At 37.2% G+C, this 20,464-nt stretch overlaps 1 protein-coding gene across 10 annotated transcripts in view; it reads left to right on the top strand.

Moving 5' to 3' along the window:
- USP33 (ubiquitin specific peptidase 33) overlaps positions 1-8,677 on the top strand; it is a 35,539-nt gene extending 26,862 nt beyond the window's left edge. For 7 of the 10 annotated variants that reach the window (XM_054384330.1, XM_054384332.1, XM_054384329.1 and 4 more), the window contains 5 exons: positions 641-722; positions 2,810-2,918; positions 4,567-4,669; positions 5,453-5,521; positions 8,022-8,677. In XM_054384330.1, the coding sequence (XP_054240305.1) occupies positions 641-722; positions 2,810-2,918; positions 4,567-4,669; positions 5,453-5,521; positions 8,022-8,179 (521 nt within the window). In that variant the 3' untranslated portion in view covers positions 8,180-8,677. Of the gene's footprint in view, positions 1-640; positions 723-2,809; positions 2,919-4,566; positions 4,670-5,452; positions 5,522-8,021 lie in introns of those variants that run through there. The other 3 variants (XM_054384331.1, XM_054384327.1, XM_054384325.1) reach the window with 1 other exon arrangement.
- Positions 8,678-20,464: the final 11,787 nt, after the last annotated feature.

The following is a 20,464-nucleotide window of genomic DNA, read 5'->3' as shown; positions in this document are numbered from 1 at the left end:
TTGCAGCGTGTATACACTTGAGCCCTTGTGGCTATGATTTCCCATTTGCAGGGTTACAGCAAATGTCTGTTGTACAAGTGCTCAAAATATTAGGTTTTCCCTATTCAAAAGAATTCCTGCATAGCACCTGGCTGGCAGTTTATCATGGCCTTCAACTTAGTGCTTCTGTTTCTGCAAACCCTCTATTTCTGCCTCCCTGAAAGTTTCACTACTTTCAAGCATTCATGTTATTTGAAGTAATTCAAAAAGGTCTACAGCAGGCACGTGAATTTTGAACAGTTTGATATTTTGTTTAAGCATGTAAACACGTTATCTAATGGCTCTAAAATTTTAATTCTATACCTTAAGAAGCAATCAGTAGCTTAAAAAGATTCTAGCCCTTTAATTCTAATCTTTCATGTAGTTTACTTCTGCTTTTTGCAAACTCTTCAGCTTCAAAAGCCCTATAATTAGAATCGTGTCTTTAAATACATTAAGAGATTTTACTGTGGTAAAATGTGTTTCCCATGATTTCTCTGAATTCACTGAAAGATTGTTTCTGGGTTGTTAGGGTTTGTTTGTTTTATTTAGAGACCTAACATCATCTCTTCCCCCATGCACCCTAGTAAAATCCACAAGTCTTTTTTTATTGCTTCTGCAGGTGTTCCTCCACACAAAGCTAGCTTCATAGAGGACTTAGTTGTAATGCTACCTCAGAATATATGGGATAATCTGTATAGCAGGTAAGTTTTGTACTGTGACTGGTAGAAATCGAATGATAGAGTTTGAGAGCAAATACATGCCAATCAGCAGCATCAGACTCTAGGCACAAAGCAAAGTGAAGGGATTTGCTTGTGCAGAGTAGTGTTAAAAGCCTAGATAAAATAGTGTGTTGCTTGGATAATACTTCAGTGTTAAACCAATAAACATGTATGGTATGTACAACATGACACAAAGTAGGTCAGCAAAAGTACGCTTTGTGAGACATAATTTGAAAGAGCTCTCTGTAACAGCTTCCTGTTCTCTTGTTGGCTGGAGACAGCTTTTCTTTCATGTTGGCTTTGAATCCATAGCCTCAGTTGCCAGCACCGCTTCAAAATAACTTAGATATTAGTGTTTTTAATGTAGGTCAGGTTTAAGTGCTTGCTATAAAGGGGGCATTCATATGAGATGTAGCTCCTTTTTAAAGTAGTAAAAAGCTGCAGAAGAGCTTTGCTGATGACCTTTGAGGCCTCTATGTTACACATGCATTAAACACTTTTTGCTGTTAATTTCCTGCCACTTAAGCACTATGTAGTAAAGAGTTGGGGTCGTCTTGTTTTAGAGTTACAATGGGCACAAGTGAAAAATAGAACTAATACTATATCCAACTTATTTCCACTTTCCTAGATGTGCTGAATTTTTATTCCATCTTACAAAGGCAGTATCCATTTTCTGTATGCAGAAATAGTTGTTAAATCTGAAGGAAAATGTTTCTAAACTTCTTATTAACTTCTCTTGCCTATAAAAGTTTTTAACAAGATTTTATTGATAAACATTTGTCTGTTTTGTCTGGCTACCTGATGTTTTTCTTTTTGTCATGCAATTATCTGGGAATTATGGAAGAGTACAGGGGCAGCAGTGGGTAAGAATTTAGGACAAGGAAGCCAAGTACAGTGGAAGCTGACTTTTACTGACATAGTATTAAGGAAAAGGAGATACTCATCTAGAATGCCAATTGCCAATCCTTGTCCCAGACACATTTATTTTGCTGCTCACTTGGCACTACTCCTATTCCAAATACTTTAAGGTCAGAGGCACTTCATGGTAATATAGTGTAATCCATATTTGACCTACAAACACACAGTTTTAAAAGGGAAAGGAAAAAAGGCAACTCCTTTCATGCCAGACTTGGGTTTAATTTTGTTCACTAAATAAATAGCTGTTTTTTCACTTTTGCCTAAGAACTTTTAAGATTTGAAGTTTAATTCATGATGCTATACTTAGGAGCACTCTCTTTTTAATGTGGAATAAAATTGGAAGTTTTAGAAGAGAACCAAAACAGGAAGAGCATATAGCTCTGAAAAAAATAATTATTCAGCTAGAAAGCAGAAGTTGGAATATTCCTTATTTCACCGTGCATTTTAACATGATCTTTCTGATGTAGTAAATGCATCTCCTTATAGTAAATCAAGAATATTTTCTTTTATAAGGCTTGTAGTTTCCATGCTAGCAAATGCTGCATGTTCATAGTGATACATACATATATGTGCGTGTACATATTATGCACACATGTCCTATGCTTCTCAGTAAATGTGCCCTCAAAGACTTCTGTTTAAGCAGTTTCACACAAGGAAGATACCAAGGGGAGGGTCATGGAGAACAGCTTTTGAAGAACAAACAATGAACAAGTGTAGAGGCTGGTGTTGGGGATGTAGCAAACTGATGAAGATCCTGCAATGGAATGGAGGTACATCTTGAAGATAGAACTGGCTGGAACATTTCCAAAAGTGTTTCTAAGAAGCCTTTAATAAAATCAAACATGGCTTATGTATATAAAAGAACACTTGTTCACTGGCATGTTCTTCCTGTAGTAACACCTATGATAAGTGTGTGATAGGGTAGAGTTTCAGATGGTTTATGCTGGCTTTTAACAGTCAGAACTTCAAGATGGCTATATTATAGGATGGAGTACAAAATATTACTGGGAAAATAAACTGGCATTTGCAGATCAATGTGACTGGCATGTATCACACTTCAGTTACACGCTGACACCTGCGATGTCTACAGGTGCATGATCTTTTTATGTGGTGTTTCCCCCAAGGTTAATGGCTTTTTACTTTTCCTGCAGATATGGAGGAGGACCAGCTGTTAACCATCTCTATGTTTGTCACACCTGCCAAATAGAGTCTGAAAGAATTGAAAAAAGAAGGAAAAATGAATTGGAAATGTTTATTCGGGTAAAAAAGTAAACACTTGTTCCTTCTGCTTTTTGACATCGAATGATATTCATGACTCCACCGAAAGGGTTACCAGAACTGCATAGGTGATTCGTGTAACAAAAGAACTTTTACCTAAAGTATCCATACAGATATTATATAGAATCTTTTCTTTCCTGTTGGCAACAGTAATGCTCTTGTGATATCCTAGGTAACTGTATATATGGAAATGTACTTAGAGAAAATACTGACTGTATTTCTTAAATTGCATTTTTATAGTATGGAAAAAGAGCATCCACACATGCAGTTGCTTTTTATACACCGCCAGTGATTTGTTTTGTGCAATCTGATAAGGCTTAAATGCAACAGTACTGGGCCAACAAAAGTTAATCATAATCTTTAGCTCTAGTTCTAATTTTTAAAATATAATTAGAGACATAAATATAGATAATTGTGAAGTAAATATCTTAGTATTGTAATTAATCTGTAAAATTATTATCAAGCAGCTATTATATTTTCCATGAGTTAGAGATTATATGCATGAGTCTGAATAGTAAAATAACCAGTAATAACAATTTAGTTACTGAAACTGTGTTTTGAAGTCTTCAGTGAAAATAAGTGTGGAGAGCAAAACTGGACACACGCTTCTCTTAGATCTTAATTCACAAGAGGGAGAAAAATAGAATTGTAGCTCTTCTTCCAGTGTTCTGTCTGTACTTTAATCACACTTCAGAGATGGTGTCAGCTTTTCTATGTTTTAACTGCTGTTTGAACTTCTTAGTAATTGATTTTTCTTTAGTCTGGGTTACCACTAGATGGGAATTAACAATATTGAGTCAACCTCAATTGCTTTAGGACTAGTATTTCTTTCCAGTGTAGACAATGACTATATATGCACTGTTGTGCAAGTACTGTAACTGGTAAGCAGACAGAAAATTCTGTTAGCCTCTATGAAGATTGCTTTAGGGATGGTTGCACAACTTATTTTATCTGAAATCTTAGAAAGTTGTGTTGATGGTTTAGGTTCCTGGCTTCAAGGGGGGAAATACAGTTCTAAAAGATAATGGTTTTAAAGGTTTAAATTACATTTTCATATTTCTTAATAACATCTGGAAAGATCTTTAGACTCTGATAAAGTATCTAATGTTAAATTTCCTAGTTGTTTGGTTGGGTTTTTTTTAGTGATGGAAACAAATTTAATTAAATGTAACTGACTGTTCACTTAGCAGGTTTTTGTAGTTTATACAAGTCAGTTACATTGCCTTGCAACAGAAACTTGGAAAACCAAGATGTGTTTTGTTGGTTGTTATTTTGTTGTGTGTGTGTTTTGGTGGCTTTGGTTTGGTGTTGGGTTTTTTGTTTAGTTTGGTTTTAGTGTTTTCTTAAACTGAAGTGGAAGAAAAGTCATGAAAAATCCCACTGCATTAGTTCATTGTGCCTTGCTTGGAATTGTACTGCTATCTGATCAAAGTAGATGGGGAAAACCAAACATAGATGAAGATACAGTTCATCACACAAAGAATCTTCCATGAAATTATGGAGCATATCTTTCAAAACAAAGTTTTCTTTAATTTTACAAAAATCAGTTTTCTTCTTTCCTTTTGTTAGAAAAGAAGTGTGTGTGTGTGGGGGGGAAGGTCAGAAAAACATGGCTTCTTTTTCTTTTCAGCTTAATAGAGCATTCCAAGAAGAAGAATCTCCATCAACATTTTACTGCATCAGTATGCAATGGTTCAGAGAATGGGAAGGATTTGTAAAGGGTAAAGACAGCGGTAAGTTGTGGTCCATGTAAAAATGGGAGTAATCTCTTTCTTTTTTTTTTTTTTTTTTTATTCTCATGTAGTGACACTGTTTAAACTTTTTGCTTTGGTAGAAGATTGTAGTTAGAACAGATAGAGAAGGCAAAAAAAATTCTTAAACATCTAAGACAGTTTTTATGCATTACAAATATATCCAGAAAGCAAATTACAGAATATGGTCAAATAATTCACAAGAATAGGTAATGGAATAGTTGTGGAAATAAGGTTGCTTGTTTTCAGGGGACTCACTGTTTGCAGCAGCAGGAGACTTTGATCTAATTACAAGAGAAGATGAATTTTGCTGTGCAAACTGATAGATAATGATAGAGCTTTTGGAGGAAAGGTGATGTCACTGTCACAACATAAACTTGTAGACTGATCATGCAACTATATTGTAACAACTATAGTAATATCACTTTAGCCTACTGAAGATGCCTTAAAGTTTTTAAATGGAAACGCTGATAAATTGTTCTACACACTTGTCTGACTTTTGCTCTAGGACAGCTTTGTTAGAGGTAAGAATTAGGACTAATTTTTGGTTAATATTGTTTGAAGACTTACTGTACTCATGAATGCTTTGAAAAACTTGATCTTAATTAAAATACTGATTAGTTTTTAACAACTTGGAACATACTGCTAAGCAGTACAAGAACAAGCAGTAAACAAGCGAGCTATTATTTCTTCTTCCACTGCAAGTAGAACTTCCAACTTGCTGTTCATTCCAGCTCTGTTTTACTCATCTTTCCGTCCCACTAGATCCTCCTGGTCCTATTGATAATGCTAAGATTGCAGTAACCAAATGTGGAAATGCTGTGCTAAAACAAGGTGGGTGTCCACTGTTGCTGCAGCTTTGGTCTCATGATATATTTCTGCAAGTTTGGAAAATGTGTTGTGAATTCTTTTTATAACTGTTATTGTAAAACTGCAATTCCTAGTGACTCTGTGTGCCCATTTTGGGGGAACCAGTTTAGTCTTAAAATAATTAGCATCCATAATGAGAGGGTAGAAAGAGGTGCAGAGTACCTTTTAACATGGTGAAAGTGTGCTTTGGCTTTTTATCCCTTGGTTTGATTGGGTTTTTTTTTTTAATAGCAGTTGGGAGATGCTTGGCTTTTAGACTGTCATATGTATATACTTATGTGAATCTGGTAACCCAGTTTGAATTAGGAGCTGCTACTGACAGAGAAATAAACAAGATCAAATACTGTTGCTTGGTTTTCTGCAAGTTATTTGCAACTGTACATTGCAAAAGCTTCTCTAGAATGCAAAGGTACAGATTTCCTTATTCTTCACAGTCAGATGCTTTAGACTATTATTTGAAATCTGTAGTTACAAAGAAAAAAATTCTAATATGATCTTCTTTATGAAAACTTTAGACTTCCTATGAATGCTTAAATTAATTGTAGCTCAGCTTAAAAAAAATAAGAATTGCAGCATTAAGAGTAACATTTAATTAAGTGTATTTTTTCCCAATTTAACTTAATGCCTCAGCATACAGTGGACCTGCCAGTGGCAGTTCACTGGAGGCCACTAGGACCTGCATAAGGCTCAAGAACTATGGAATGTCAAGAATCTGTTTAAAGAAGAATGATTCTTGCACTCATGAATTTTGGTGGTACCTTTTAGTGATTTAGGTCCTAACACAGAATTCAAAGACAAGGTATAAAGCATCTGATGTAGAGAAAAAAGATTTGTTTCAGAAGCAATAATTTGTAGTGAATTAGTTGGGTTTTAACTTGTCTTCAGCTGCCTTGATTCAAATAAGAATTTAGGGAAAAATGAAGATGAGTAGACTGTGGAAATTTGTCTTTTAAGTCACAAAAGAAGAGATAGGAGCACCACTAAATAGTGTACACTATTACATATTTCACTGATCCAGTGATCTGATCCCAATACATTAGTTCACTGTGCCTGTCCAGATAAACTTGACCGTTAGAAAAGCTGGACTCTGGATAAGAGGATGAAGATCTGCTCTTGTGCCTACAGAGATGTAGGTTGTTTTGAGAACCTGAATCTAAAGGAGTAAAACTGAGGTATTAGAAGGGGTGTGGCTAGGAGGTCAGAGAGGTTCTCCTTCCCCTCTAACCTGCCCTGATGAGGCTGCATCTGAAATATTGTGTCCAGATCTGGGCCCCTGAGTTGAAAAATGACAAGGAACTGCTTGAAAGATTCCAGCATAGAGCCACAAAGATGATTAAGGAAGTGGAACATCTTCCTTACGAGAAAAGGCTGAGGGAGCTGTGTCTCTTTAGCTTAGAGAAGGGGAGACTGAGGGGTGACCTCATTAATGTTTATAAATATGTGAAGGGTGAGTGTCAGGAGGACAGAGCCAGGCTCTTCCCAGTGATGTCCAATGACACGACAAGGGGTAATGGGTGCAAGCCGGAGCATAGGAGGTTTCACGTAAACGTAAGGAAAACCTTTTTCACGGTGATGGTGACAGAATGCTGGAAGTAGGAGAGTGCTGAAATTAGACTGAAAAAGACAGCTTAATAGTATCTAATAACGCTCCAGGGGGAAACTTGCAATTTGCTGCAGGGCAAGTGTTTAATGAGTTGCTTAAAGAGGGGACTTTTTCCTAGTGGAATAGAAATGTGTCCTCTCTGACTAAGATGGTGTGAAGAAATCACTTCAACTGTAAGAGACAGGATCCTTGTGTTAAAACCTAAAGGGGTGATGTGTTCATGCTCCCTTGCACTTTGCCACTGTAAAAGGTGTTACAGAAAATCAGAGACAATTGTTGGATGCTGACTTGGGACAGGAGAGGAACTTTTACCCAGAGAAATGGAATCATAAGCTAAGACTTGAATCAGTGAGTGAAAAGAAATCAGGCTGACTACACAGTGCTACACCCAAGAAGCATTAGTGAGGCTCTTAATGTCCTAATAGTGGTTCCTCTCGGGGTTCTGAGACCTTCACTTTGGTTCTCACAATTCTTTACTATCAATTTCTTTAAACAAGAATCTTGAGTCTTTGAACTTTACAGTGTGATTGATGGGACTGCATGTTCTTATATTATTATGAATTATTATTTCCTGTGTACAAAGAGCTACCAGTTGTCAGCTTGATTGATAAGTATCAAGATGCTTATCACAGAACCTTCATGTGTTTTATGCTTGAGATATCTTAAGTATAAGAATTATAAAATTACCACAATATGTCATTAGGTTTAGCGGTTGGTGCCAGGTAAAGCAGAAATTCAGCTTAATGTTTTAAATTTTAATCTGTGTTTTTTTGTTTGTTCTTTCTGTATCTGCTATGGACTTCAAAGAAATCATGAACAAATTATTCTAAATAGTAATTAAAATTTTAACAATATTTTCAGGTGCAGATTCTGGACAAATATCTGAAGAAACATGGAATTTTCTTCAGTCAATCTATGGTGGAGGTCCAGAGATTATACTCAGACCACCTGTTCCTCCAGTAGAACCTGATATCTTGCAAACAGAGGAGAAGATTGAATTAGAAACTCATGGTCTGTAGCCACTGAGGAAAAGATGAACTTGTAGGGAAGCTGGATTCCTTACAAAATGCCCAAAATACATTCCTAAATGTTTTATTCTCTTGTATATGTTGGAGGCACAACTCACTGGGCATTAACTACAGAGTAATAAGTTGAAATATGTATTAGAGTTGGTTTAAATATAGGCTGTTTTCCCTCTTATGGGAGGCATGTGGTTTGTACATTTTGGAGTCTTTAGTCAATGGGATTTAAAAAAAGTAATTTCTTAATTTCTTGATATAAGTCAAAATCCTGTTATACCCTTAGACTTGAAAAATGAAGACAGATTTTAGAGGTGTTCAATAGCCCTTCTGATTCCTGATTGGGCTTCCAATACCTACAAACTTTTGCCTGTCTTAATTGTACAGTCTTGACATGCTTAAATATATGGGGAGTATGTTTAAAGTGAATTGCAATCAATGATAAAGAAAAGGATTTTAATTTCCTAAATACTCAGGAAAAAAATCTCACTTATTTTGCACTGTAAGTATACAAAATACTTATTGTATTTGAATGGATCAAACATTAGTGTAGCTTGAATATTGTTTTAGTCAGCAAATGTCATAACTTATTACCTACTAAATTTTACATCTTACTATAGTGTTCTGTAACTCTATGAACCTGACTAGTGTCTAATAATATATATGAAAAAAAGATTTAGTCTTCTTTAGAGTAATGTTTGAGAGCATGAAGTGTGAAATGTAAAATGGTTATGGACATGAGTGACATAAATTTCAGAAATTCAATTTCTAGTTCAGAAATTTCAATGTCTAGTTTCTTGAATTACATTCATAAGCAGTTTCATTTGAAGGATTTTATTGTATTGTGAAAAACTTGCATTGGCATGATGACCTATAATGTCAAAAGCTGGATAAAATGTACATATCGCAAAACTTCACTGAATGATTCATATTGGAATGCAGAATGGCACTTGGTCTTGTTTTTGCTTGATATTGTCATCAAATAAGCAGCATTATTCAAGGCTGGGTCAATAAAATAAAATTCAAGTGTGGAGGAGGGAGGGGGAAACCTTTCTTAAATGTTCTTGATTTGTTACATTAAGAGAAACCCTTTTGACCACTTTGTTTAGGCAATGTTGCTGACAGCAGTAGCTCCAAAGAGCGGAAATGCTGACCTAGCATTCTTCTGGATAATTTCCTATGTGGCATAATATCAGACTGGTTTTGAATTTTTTTAAGGACTTAAAGCCACTCTGAAAAGCTACCTATGGGTCCTAGAGAAAGTGTACCCTTCTAAGTACTTGCTAACATGTGATGTCAGACAAGTCAGCTCTGTCTGAATATAAATCCCAGTACTTTCCTCAGCCTACCTAAAGAACCCAGAGCCAAAACCACAGCAGTGCAAATAGGAGGGGGAAATGGACAGCAGTATGAATCCAATGATTATGTGGCTGGTACACAGGGAAAATAGTTTTCAGTTTTGAACTGTATCACAGGAAACTCTTGGCCAGCCTATTAAGTTCTGCACTCTTGTAAGTGTTTTTTCTTTAAGTTCTGGAAGAGATCATGAGACATGGACAGCTGAGAAGCCTTGCATGTAAATGGGTGTAAATGTAATGAAACATTGAGCAGAAGCTTTGAATGTCTCACAGTGCATTTGGACAATTTTATATTAGTAGGTATGGGTAACTTGATACCAACATCAAGTCACCTTGTTTATACAGAGTAAACACATTAGTTACTACTGCAGACTTGCTTCAGCCTGTGGAAGGCTGTTCTAACTTCCCATCTCCTTTTTTTTTCCTGTCCTTTTTTCATATTCATGTAACTAAACTAAACCAAACCTGACTTTACACTATCTTAACTTCCCCCCCTCTCCCCCCCAAGGTCTTAATGTAAACTATTCTTAAGATTCTCTAACATACTAAAGCTAAATAACAATTAATAGGTCTGCATACTTTAGGAAGACTTTTGCCTATGTGATGTTCTTATTTGGAAAGATGAAAATACTCTTGTTAGTTAAAGCACTGCATGGTGATAAAGTTTACCAGTTTATTCAAGGTTTTCTTTAATAAACTGAATGGTGGAACAGACTGCCCCTGTAAAACTTGCAAGAGAAAAATGAGTGTTAGGGACAAAGCTTGTCAGGGAAACAAAGCAGTTCTATGGCTGAGTATTCTGGGTATTATAGCAGATCAGACTAAGAGTTAAAATCCAGTGATACCAAAACAAAACCTGTTCTGGGTAGTAGTAACAAAAACATCATATGTGAGGCACAGGAGGTAATTATTCTGCTCTACTTGGTGCTGTGCTGCTTGTGAGATATCATCTGTACCATTTCAAGTTTTGTATGCTAGATGATGATAAATACAAGCTGAGGAGAGCTTATTTCAGAGAAAAGCAGCAAGACCTAGTGTTGAAAATGAAGTTGTTCTTTTGCTTAAAAGAATATCCTGAAGGTGCAAGACTTCCAGTGTGGAAATAATTGCTGGATAACAGTGAACAACTTTTCTAGGTGAGTAGGAAAAAATAGCTTTAGCAATGGTGATATGTACTGGGTTTTTGGCAGCTTATTAGAAATCTAGAAGTCTTCTAGCAGTTTTGTAAGCCTTTACCACTGTGTATCTGGGAATCCATAGTCAAACATAAAATCAAACTGTGATGCACATAGATCCGTAATGAGACAGCTTAAACTAGCAGAATTTGTGAAATGCCTCTGTCACTGCAGTAAAAGCCATCTTCACACTACAACTGTTAGTCATGTTTTAAAAAGAAAAATCCCAAGTTTGCAGAGATGAAATAGATGTGTTTGTGTTTAAGACAGTTCCAATGGGAAGACAGTCTTGCTTTTAGTCCTTTGGGAGCTCCACAATGGATTTTAGGGCAGAGAAATGGAGGTAGCTTTTAAAAGTAAGACAGTGTGGGAGAACTTCAGATGGATGGATTGTGTATGCTGGAGGGAAGGCACAGTTTGGAGAAAAGGTAAAGGAGAAGCCTGTACTGTGAAGAGCTGTCATGATTCGCAGCAAAGAAAGAATGCATCTCAGAAGGAGCTGTGGAAATTATTTTTTTCCATAAGCCTTTCACCAGACTATTTGGATTCTTTGTTCATCTGTTTCCAGTTGAGAAGACACAGCTATGTGTTTGGGTGCCAGGAAAGCTGTCATTTCAAGAAAGGAAAAATCCAGGGGGGGGGTCCTTAGTTTTAGGCCTGGGAATCTAGATTTGAGCTGTTAAATACCTGCTGTTCAGTCTGGTAACTTTTAATCCTCTCTTGAGAAAATTGCATGAGGGGTGTGGGGAACTTTACTAGCTCTAAGCTTGATTCCTATACATTTTTAAAGTTTCCTTTTCAACCCTCAACATCCCGGAGAGTGCTTCAGATATTGTGTGATGTAGCTGAACAGTGTATTTGCAGGGATAAAAAGATTAGTGGAAAAGCTATTGAGTTACTCAGTAGTAAAATAAGGCACTTTTATAATATGCTTTAGAGGTGAGAGCTAAGTAGTCCATTTGTTTCATAAAGCAAAGAAAAATTACCTGCCTGTTAGGTGTAAAATTATCCCATGTTTTACTGATGTAGACAGTCTTTTCCTTTCTTGTGACTGGAACACTAAAAATGAAGGAAGTTCTGCAGACAGAACAACAACACTACTCAGTTGGCTGTTGTGGGAGGTGTCAGCCATCCCAGCAGTAATGGCCTGAAAGTTTGCTAGGGAATTTTGAGACTCCATACCCTATTCAAAAGTTGTATTATGATAAATTTTAAAAGGGTAAAAGCAATTTTCATTAATTCATATCAGACAAACTCTGAGCCATTTTGATAACTCTGCATATTTTATTAAGATGTTGTTGTCATTGTCAGCCATTGAGCTGCCTGAATGCAACTAAAACCTGTTCTAAGGTATTGTCTAATACCTGTTTGACAAAAACTTCTGTAGGGTAAGCTTGCTGTGGTGAGACACTACATCTCTGCATTCCTACATGTCCCCAACAGTGGTGAAGAGATCTTGCATTTCAATTTTACTGCTCTATCTAAATATCACACTGTTACTGGCAAACCTACTACATGTACAAAAGCTACTACGTGTAAAAAAAGTGGTTTTTTTTTTAATGTAATTAATGTATTTCTTTCCCCTGATGATACCATGGGAAGTTCTAGTCTATTTAGCTTTACTTATAAGTCACCTAATCACATGGGGAATGTTTACCATTCTGTCAACAGGGCTGCACTGATAGGAATTACCTTCTGACCAAGCTATCCAAGTAGAGATGTCAGAAGATGCGAACTAACAGTAGTAGTAATGTGTCTTTACTCCTGGAGGTTAGATGAAGATCTAGAAATCTTTCCTTGCAGCAGAGTGCAATTCTTAATAATTGTTTCAGATGTTGCTATTTAGAGGCTTTTGTAAATTCATATGGTCCTGTATTTTGGTAAAGAGAGCCCCAGAGCAGAGTAATTTCATGTAAGTATCTGTTCAGTTAGCAGTTATGTCCCACTGACTGGGACCTTAGCATGAACTGTCACAAATGTTTGGCCACGTGGGTGAAGCAGTTCTCTTTTGTGGAGTAAAAGTTAAATCTGTCCATCTAGGCTTGAATTTTTTTCTGAAATCTGGTCTAATTTGATTGCTGTACTAATGCATTATGTAAGAATCCTGCTTCTCGGATTCAAAACTTACACAGTGATTGGCATTTTCTGACACAAGATATCCTAAGTTTTCCTGAAAGGACTGAAGCTAAGAAGTTTTCTTTCAAGTTAGTATTATAGGTACTTATTTGTAATGTTTCTGCTAACATTTGAATTAATTTCTATTTTATTTTATTTCAATTTTATTCATCAAGTTCATTTTGAAAAAACAAACCTGCTATTTGGAAAACTTACAGGAGAATGTACAGATTAGGTGCCTGAAGGGGTGAGTGATTTCTTCATATTTGCCATGCAACTCTTTTATACTAAACTAGGAAATTTTTGTTCCATTTATTCCTTTTGAATTCCCTATATACATCTGGCTTAGTGCAGTCTAAGCAGTTTTCTCACTGAAAACCTTTCAGCTCTTCATTTTGCCCAGGAAATGAGTAAAACAACTAGGCTTTTTAATTCTTCCAAACAGATGGCTTTTCTGGCTTCCCTCTCTACTTAAGCCATCCAGAGCTGACAATTAGTAGCAGGAAGTAAAATAGGAGTTCTAGATTTCTGAAGTGTCATGAAGAAAGACAAAGCCCTTTCAGTGTTATTTGACAGAAATTATCAGGTTGCAAACAAATGTCGTTTATATTAGCCTTCAGAATCTCAGCAGATTAGAAAACATTCAGTATAAAGTTTTATTTCCACTAACAGTGAAAAATATTCAAGAAAGCAATTTATATATTCTTTAATATATATATCTATATCTATATATCTATTTAAAATGTGACTGGAGAATAGCTTCAGCCTAGCTTTCGGCCCCTCAACAAGGTGATGAGGCTTTCTCCATAAAAACGTGTGAACACTGCCATACAGTAAGGTAAAATGTCATCTATTTATAATACATTTATTACAGATTCAGTTTATTAGCTAAAAGAATTCTGGTGGTTGAAATGAGTGGATATGAGGAAAGACAGTTGATACTTATTGATTATATACCATTATGAAGTGAACTGTCAGTAAAAAAGTGAAGTTGGAGTAATAGGAATACACTAGTTATACAGATTTGTTAGCCTTCATGCAGCAGAATCTCAAATCACTTCTTTCCTCACTAGTTCAACAGCATGGGAGGTACAAAAATAAGGCAGCTACTATCCACAATTTTTTTCATGATATAAATGAAGTTTAGAAGATTTAATTTCCAGATGTTTTCTTCCTTTCTCAGTTGGAACTTAAAAAACCTATACATTAAGGACTTACATTAAGATATTTTTTTAATAACTTACTGCATGAAATTTAAGTATTTGGTTGAGAAGAATAAAAAGGGCAAGGAGAAGAGGCATTTGAATGTTACACATAAGAAAAAACTTTGCTAAAAAAGCCATCTGTCATAAATTTAAAACCAGCAATTTTTGTCTCTTATCTCTGAGGACAACGCTGAGACCTTTTCATTTGTTTTGTTCCTTAATGGTTTTGTGGATAAATGAGTGTTTTTCTAGGTGACTAATTTTGTTCTGTCCACTGTGATTTTTAATGTACATGCTAAAACAAGATGTCCTGATTACCATGGTGATGCATTGCTTTCAGCCCCTTCACACTTTGCCTGGGTGTCTGTTAAAATGCCAAACCCAAATGAACAGAGATGCAGTACTTCCCAAGCTGTGAATGCGTGTTTGTTTCCACTGATACACACACTTTCTCTTTAGGACCAGAAGTAAGAGTACTTTGACATTTTCAGCTATAACAAAAGAAATGCAGTCATGTGCCCAAATGCTAATTGATTGGCAGCTATTAATTCAGTTAGAAATGTAATTGAAAATTCTGTCTAATTCAGTATTGACATGGTTATATTTAGACTGACTTTACAGGTCAACTGAAGAAACATGAAATAAGATACTTATTTAGCTATGAACTCTTCTTTGGTGTCCCAAATGGTGTTCTGAATAATTTTTAGTAATGGAAATGTATTCTCTCTTACATTGTTTGTAGCGTAATTAATTTGCTTTCCAACCAAGCAGGATAGCGGAGGTAATTTGTCACAAACTATATCAGTAGCAATCTAAACTTCACGTGTGAAGTGCCTGTGTGATGGCAATCAGGTTTAAACATAAACTCAATCTTTCACATCCTGTATGAGAGGGAGCCCTAATCACAAGTTAGGCTTGTTGTTAAAAAACTTCTGTTTGGAAAAAAAAATGCTTAAAGCCTAGGCAGAAAATGTGCCAGGGTTTTCTTGTTTTGTTTGGATTTTTCATTTACTCTTATGTTTTTCTGATTTACCTTGAACATACTGCATGCTATTCAGTTTGAGCAACAGCAAAGCCCTTTATTGTGGTCTAGGATCTAAAGGAAGATGCAAGGTAGTCAAAGCAATAACAGGGATATTCTGTGACCTGACACACCTTTATGTAGGTCATGCATAATTCAAAGTATTAACGCAGGATTGCTTATGTCTGAGAGTGCCATGTACACATAAGAAAGGGAAGTTTCTGAAGGAGATGGGGAAAGATAAAAGTGGTTGCTTGGATTGGAGTTCGTAACGTGTAAGGGATAAAACTCCTGGAGTAAGCTAACTCACTCTAAGTCAGTGCTGATGTGAACACTCCAGTAAGGTAAATATGGACTTCAGTTTTTCAGGAGCCTTAAGCAAAAATGCCTGTGTCCATATAGGTCCAGCCCCCATTCCAATCCCATCCCTGTCTCACATACAAAATCTTCCAAAATCTGCAAGTTGCTACACTTTTCTTGAAGCCCTAGTCAGTTTATACAGTAGAATACGATGCTGAAAGGAACTGAAATAAAGCAGAAAAAAAACCAAACCAAAACAAAACCAAAAACACTTGAATGAAATATTGTCAACAATACTTCAGTAGTGAAATAGAAATGTTCTGAGCATTAAAATCTAAGAAGACAAATCATTGTGAAAACCAAGGAACTTTCTTAGTATACTGCTTTTATGCTTAATGAGCTCCAATCTAGGATATTGTTCTTTAATAATGCACTACAGTCTAGTTGTTTCATATCCATCTGACTTTGAAGCCTCTACTGAACTTAGGAAAAGGCATTTAAATAGGAATCTTGTGCACAAGAAGTTGTTATACATATAGTCAATTATTAAAAATAAGTATCAGGTCTACCTAACTGCAACTTTTTAGACCAGTTTGGATTAGATTGTCCTACTTTAAATATACAGACATAAAATTGAAATAAACTAATAACTACCTGTCTGTTTAGCCCATATCCAGGGCTAAACTATCAGGAAAAGGAGTGACCTGAGCAGGACCCTGAGCAGGGGACTCTGAAGTTGTCTAAGATACATATTCTTTATCAATGAGTGGAGATCGTTCAGTCTATTAAAGAGCTAAAACTTGGATTTTCCCTAGCATTGTTCCCATGGGGAAAAAAATGTTGCATAAAAGTAGGCATTCTAAATGTGTGGATGGAGTGGATTTGAGTAGATATCAGACCAGAGGGCTTCTTATAATCATGTGCAACTTACCACAATTGCATTTGGAAAATTGGTTTAGTATTTATTGTCAATTTTTACATGCTGACTTCCATAGCTACTCTAAAGCCTTTATCTAAGTAGTATTTGAAATAATGTGGAAATGTTATTCAAAATACACATTTTGCTACTTTGTTAGTGAATTGATAGTATTGTAAATCATAGAATGCTAGGGGTTGGAAGGGACCTCTAGAGATCATCAAGTCTAAACCCCCCTGCCATAGCAGGATCACTTAGGGTAGGCCACACAAGAACGCATCCAGGTGGGTTTTGAAAGCTTCCAGAGAAGGAGGCTTCACAACCACTCTGGGCAGCCTGTTCCAGTGCTCTGTCACCCTCACAGTAAAGAAATTTCTCCTCATGTTGAGGTGGAACTTCCTGTGTTCCAGCTTATACCTGTTGTTCCTTGGCTTATTACTGGGCACCACCAAAAAGATTGTAATAAATATGGTAATAAAAGTTGTGGCAAAAAGCCTGTACAGTCTCTGATGTAAACTGGCTACCCAAGCCACACCTAAATGAGTCAGTAGGGTAAGGTCTTCGGGCAGGTTTGGTTTTGTTTTTGTTTGGGTTTTTTTGTTTGTTTGGGTTTTTTTTACATTTAGACACAACAGTGTTGTTTATCTAAAGCATTTTGCTTCAGGTAAAACCATTGGAAATGCTTTGTTGCTGTTCTTTATGGGAAATGTAGCCTTTCTCATACTGTAACGTGAATGAAAAAGTCAGTAACTTTCTGAAAAAAAAATTAGTGCTCTCCAGTGAATACAGCAGGCAGAACTGAGCAACAAAACAGAGGACCTGTAACAAAACATGAAGTGATTCTGTGTAAGGGTACGTATTTAAACAGAAAATGGTCTTAACACTAATTTTTTTTACTTTTAGCTCAACGAGAAGTCACTTTATTTTCTGTAACTATTGCGGAATTTTCTTCTCAAGAATGCAATTTTTTTTTTTCTTGGAATACATAATGTATGATCTAAACTGCCACCTTTAAAGTTCCTACAGACAAAACTGTTGAGATGGTAATTAGTGCAGAGACTTGAGTATTGTGCTGAGCCTGCTCTCATCCAGTTCAGGATGGTTAATTAGGTTTGGGCCACCCGACTGAAACTCATCTAACTTGAGGAAAATTCTCTCTGCTCTTGTCCAGGGCTTAGTGTGTAAAACAAATAAGCCTGATCTTACGTGAATTCAACTATAGTTTTCCTCATCCTGCTTGCCCTTTTTAAGAGCCAGGGTACATCTAGAGCTGTAGCAAAGAGAAGCCCTCTTGTAACTGCAGTGCTGGATAGCAAGCAGTAATAGCTTGCTAATGCTCTTGGATATTAGAGTAGCTGTCACAGAACTAATCTAGATGTCTTTGGGATTAATTTCTCAACTGTACTGAGTTGTAGAGTGAACTCTGTTAATCTTTTGTCAGGAAAAAAATCACATTTAATTTGCTCTAATAATAGAAGCAATTAGGCTATTTCATGGATTGAGATAGGTAGAAACGGCACAGCTGCAGCTGAAAGTATGAGCTATGTAATAGCTTCTTCAAAGCTGGATATTCTGGTCTTAAGCAGCTATCTATGCACAAGCATGAGCTGAGTTTATAATGATATTTAGGGATATGAGGCATCCTGATTTGGAAGAGATGTAGTATTTTTTAGCTTCTAACGTGCTAAAAGCTGTCATTAACACCCTTTTCACTAGATCAGATTAGGTGGTGGTTTTGTTGGGGGTTTTGTTACCAACAGTGATGAGCCAGAGAAATTGTCACTGTGCTCTAGATGAGTAACACTCAAGGCTGGCCATAACAAATACAGCTGCCAGTTCCTGGTGCACTATAGATGCTGCAGCGGAGAGGGAAGTGCAGCCACAAGACTTAGGAATGTGATAAGTTTAAGCAGGGTCAATGAGAAGCAAGGGAGGCTGCCTGGAAGTGAAATATATTGGAGAAAGGGATGTGGTGCTTCTAGGCAAGAGCACAATCTTTTACAGTTACCTTAAAGCTGCTCTGGGATACTGTGTGCAAGGCACTGCAAGATAGGAGTGGATGAAAAAGATTTTAAACTGGGAACAACAGAGTGGATGTATAGTACCAGCCAGCTTCAAACAAAGCAGGTTTCTCCAAGTTTGAATGTAAATTCTCTTGGGTGGAGGTCTTAGTAAACCTGCTTGATCTCAGTCCCTAACGCAATACACAGACTGCTTTTTAATTCTCTGTGTATTGTTAGCTAACCTTCCAGAAGAAAATTGAGCCAAACTACCCCATAGATAAACAGTGGGTGGATTCAATCCAGGGAAAAGCAGGGGGCATGTAGAGGTGGGGTAGGAGCCCGGGGAATATCCCTTTCATTAGCAGAAACCATCACCTGAAACCTCCCACCATTAGCTACAGTTGTTCTTCCTTATCAAGCCATCACTAGACATTATTGCTTCCTGGGCAAAATGGCAGAAGACAGTATTTAAGTCCTCCTCAATGAATTCAAGGCAAATCCTGGTGTAGGGTGTGGTTAGACAATATAGTTTGACTGTTTTTAATCCTGCTGCCAGAAAGTTACTGCTGCCAAAAGAGGATTGTCTTGTTCCTCCCCTCTACTGGCAACACTCCCTCACCCGCATATCCCACATCCTGGCTTCCTTGTTCGTCTCCACAGTGAGCAAATACAGCTTATTTTCCAGTTGAAAAATTAACATAGCAGGAACAATTCATTAAGAAGCCAAACTGGTTTACTATGTGTTTAGATGAGCACCAGTATGGGCCCTGGGAAAGACTGTGGAGCAGGGGAGAGGGAGGGGAAGGAGTCCTGCCTTGTCTGTCAGCAGGCCATGGGATAGTTTAGCTATATTGCTCAACTCTACCTTTCAACTGCCATGGGAATTTGAGGAACAAAAAATAAAAGCAATTAATTTTACACTGGAGAAGGGCTGTGTTCTACTGTGAAAGCACTGACACTGGTCTGAAATCCAGTAATATTCTCAGCCACTGCAGCTGTTTAAATGAACATACTTCTAGATGGATTCACAGCACTTTAGGGCTTACAGGTGCTCCTGCAATAATGCAAAAAGCACCATTCCTCTTTCAGATTTGGGCACAGAGAGGAGACTGCATGAGAACAGTGGCATAGCTTCAAGAAAAAAGAAATCCTTGCCTCGCTTATGGAACTTCAGTTGTTTTGAATCTGATCACAGGAGAAGACTTCCAAGTCAGCAAGACGCAGGGAAAAGTGAGAACTGCTTGGGAAAGCAGAAAAGCTACTGAGGTTTCTCTGCAGACTCTGCCATTGCAGAATGAATGTCAGTATGGCTAGACTTGCAATCCGAACCATTAGGATTTTATTATCTGCTTTCTTTACCAATCTGCTTTATCAATCAACTGTGTTACCACACAGCAACACCTTTTTAAAAGCAATTGAAAATCTTCTTCAGTACTTAGTTTTCTGTTCAGAAAAATAATTTATTTTAGGATTTTCTAGCAATTTGGAATGTTAATTGTTCTTAATGAAAATGCTCTTGAATTTTGTAAGACTTTAACAGAAGCGTCTTTTGTCTTTTTTGGCTACACAAAGCTCTTCCAGATCTATTATAAATGGTCTACTACGAGGAAAAAAGTTAGAAGGGTAGCAAGAAGTAGGTAATAGTTGTTCTCCCTCTTGTCGGAGTACCAAGCTAAACAATCTCCTATTGAGCAGGCTGCGTGCATGAAATAGTAAATCTTGTGACCCTGTACAGGTTAGCAGAGAAGCAGGCTCCACTAAAAAATCTTAAAATGTGAAAGTTAACTGCTTAATTTTTAGTCATAATCTAGAGGGTTGGAGCATCCTACGGTGCCTGTTCCTGAGGCACCGCTTGAAGTGAGAAAAGCAGGAGAGCGTTGAAGCCATAAACAAAAGAGCCCTACTTCTGGGGCACAAAACTGGCCGTGAATGCAGTCGCACTGACTTTTAGAGGTAGGCACTGCCTCCTAGGACTTGGGAAGCACCACTTCCAGTCAGCAGCATGCTGCTCCCCATTCCCTTTCCTAATCGCAGCAAACCTGCAAGTCACCACCGCTGGCCGGCTGCTATCTTCGCAGGCAGTGGCGCGGCTGGGTGCCAGCGCACCCCGACGGAAGTGAGCAGCAGACGGGACGGCCGCGGCGCTGCGCGGCACGGCGGGTACGCTCACAGCCACCGGGTGCCGCTTCATG

This window comes from Indicator indicator, chromosome 10 (assembly GCF_027791375.1).
Source record: "Indicator indicator isolate 239-I01 chromosome 10, UM_Iind_1.1, whole genome shotgun sequence".
Lineage (NCBI taxonomy): Eukaryota > Metazoa > Chordata > Aves > Piciformes > Indicatoridae > Indicator > Indicator indicator.
Note: the sequence above shows the minus strand (reverse complement) of the source record. Positions and strands in the feature narration are given on the sequence as shown.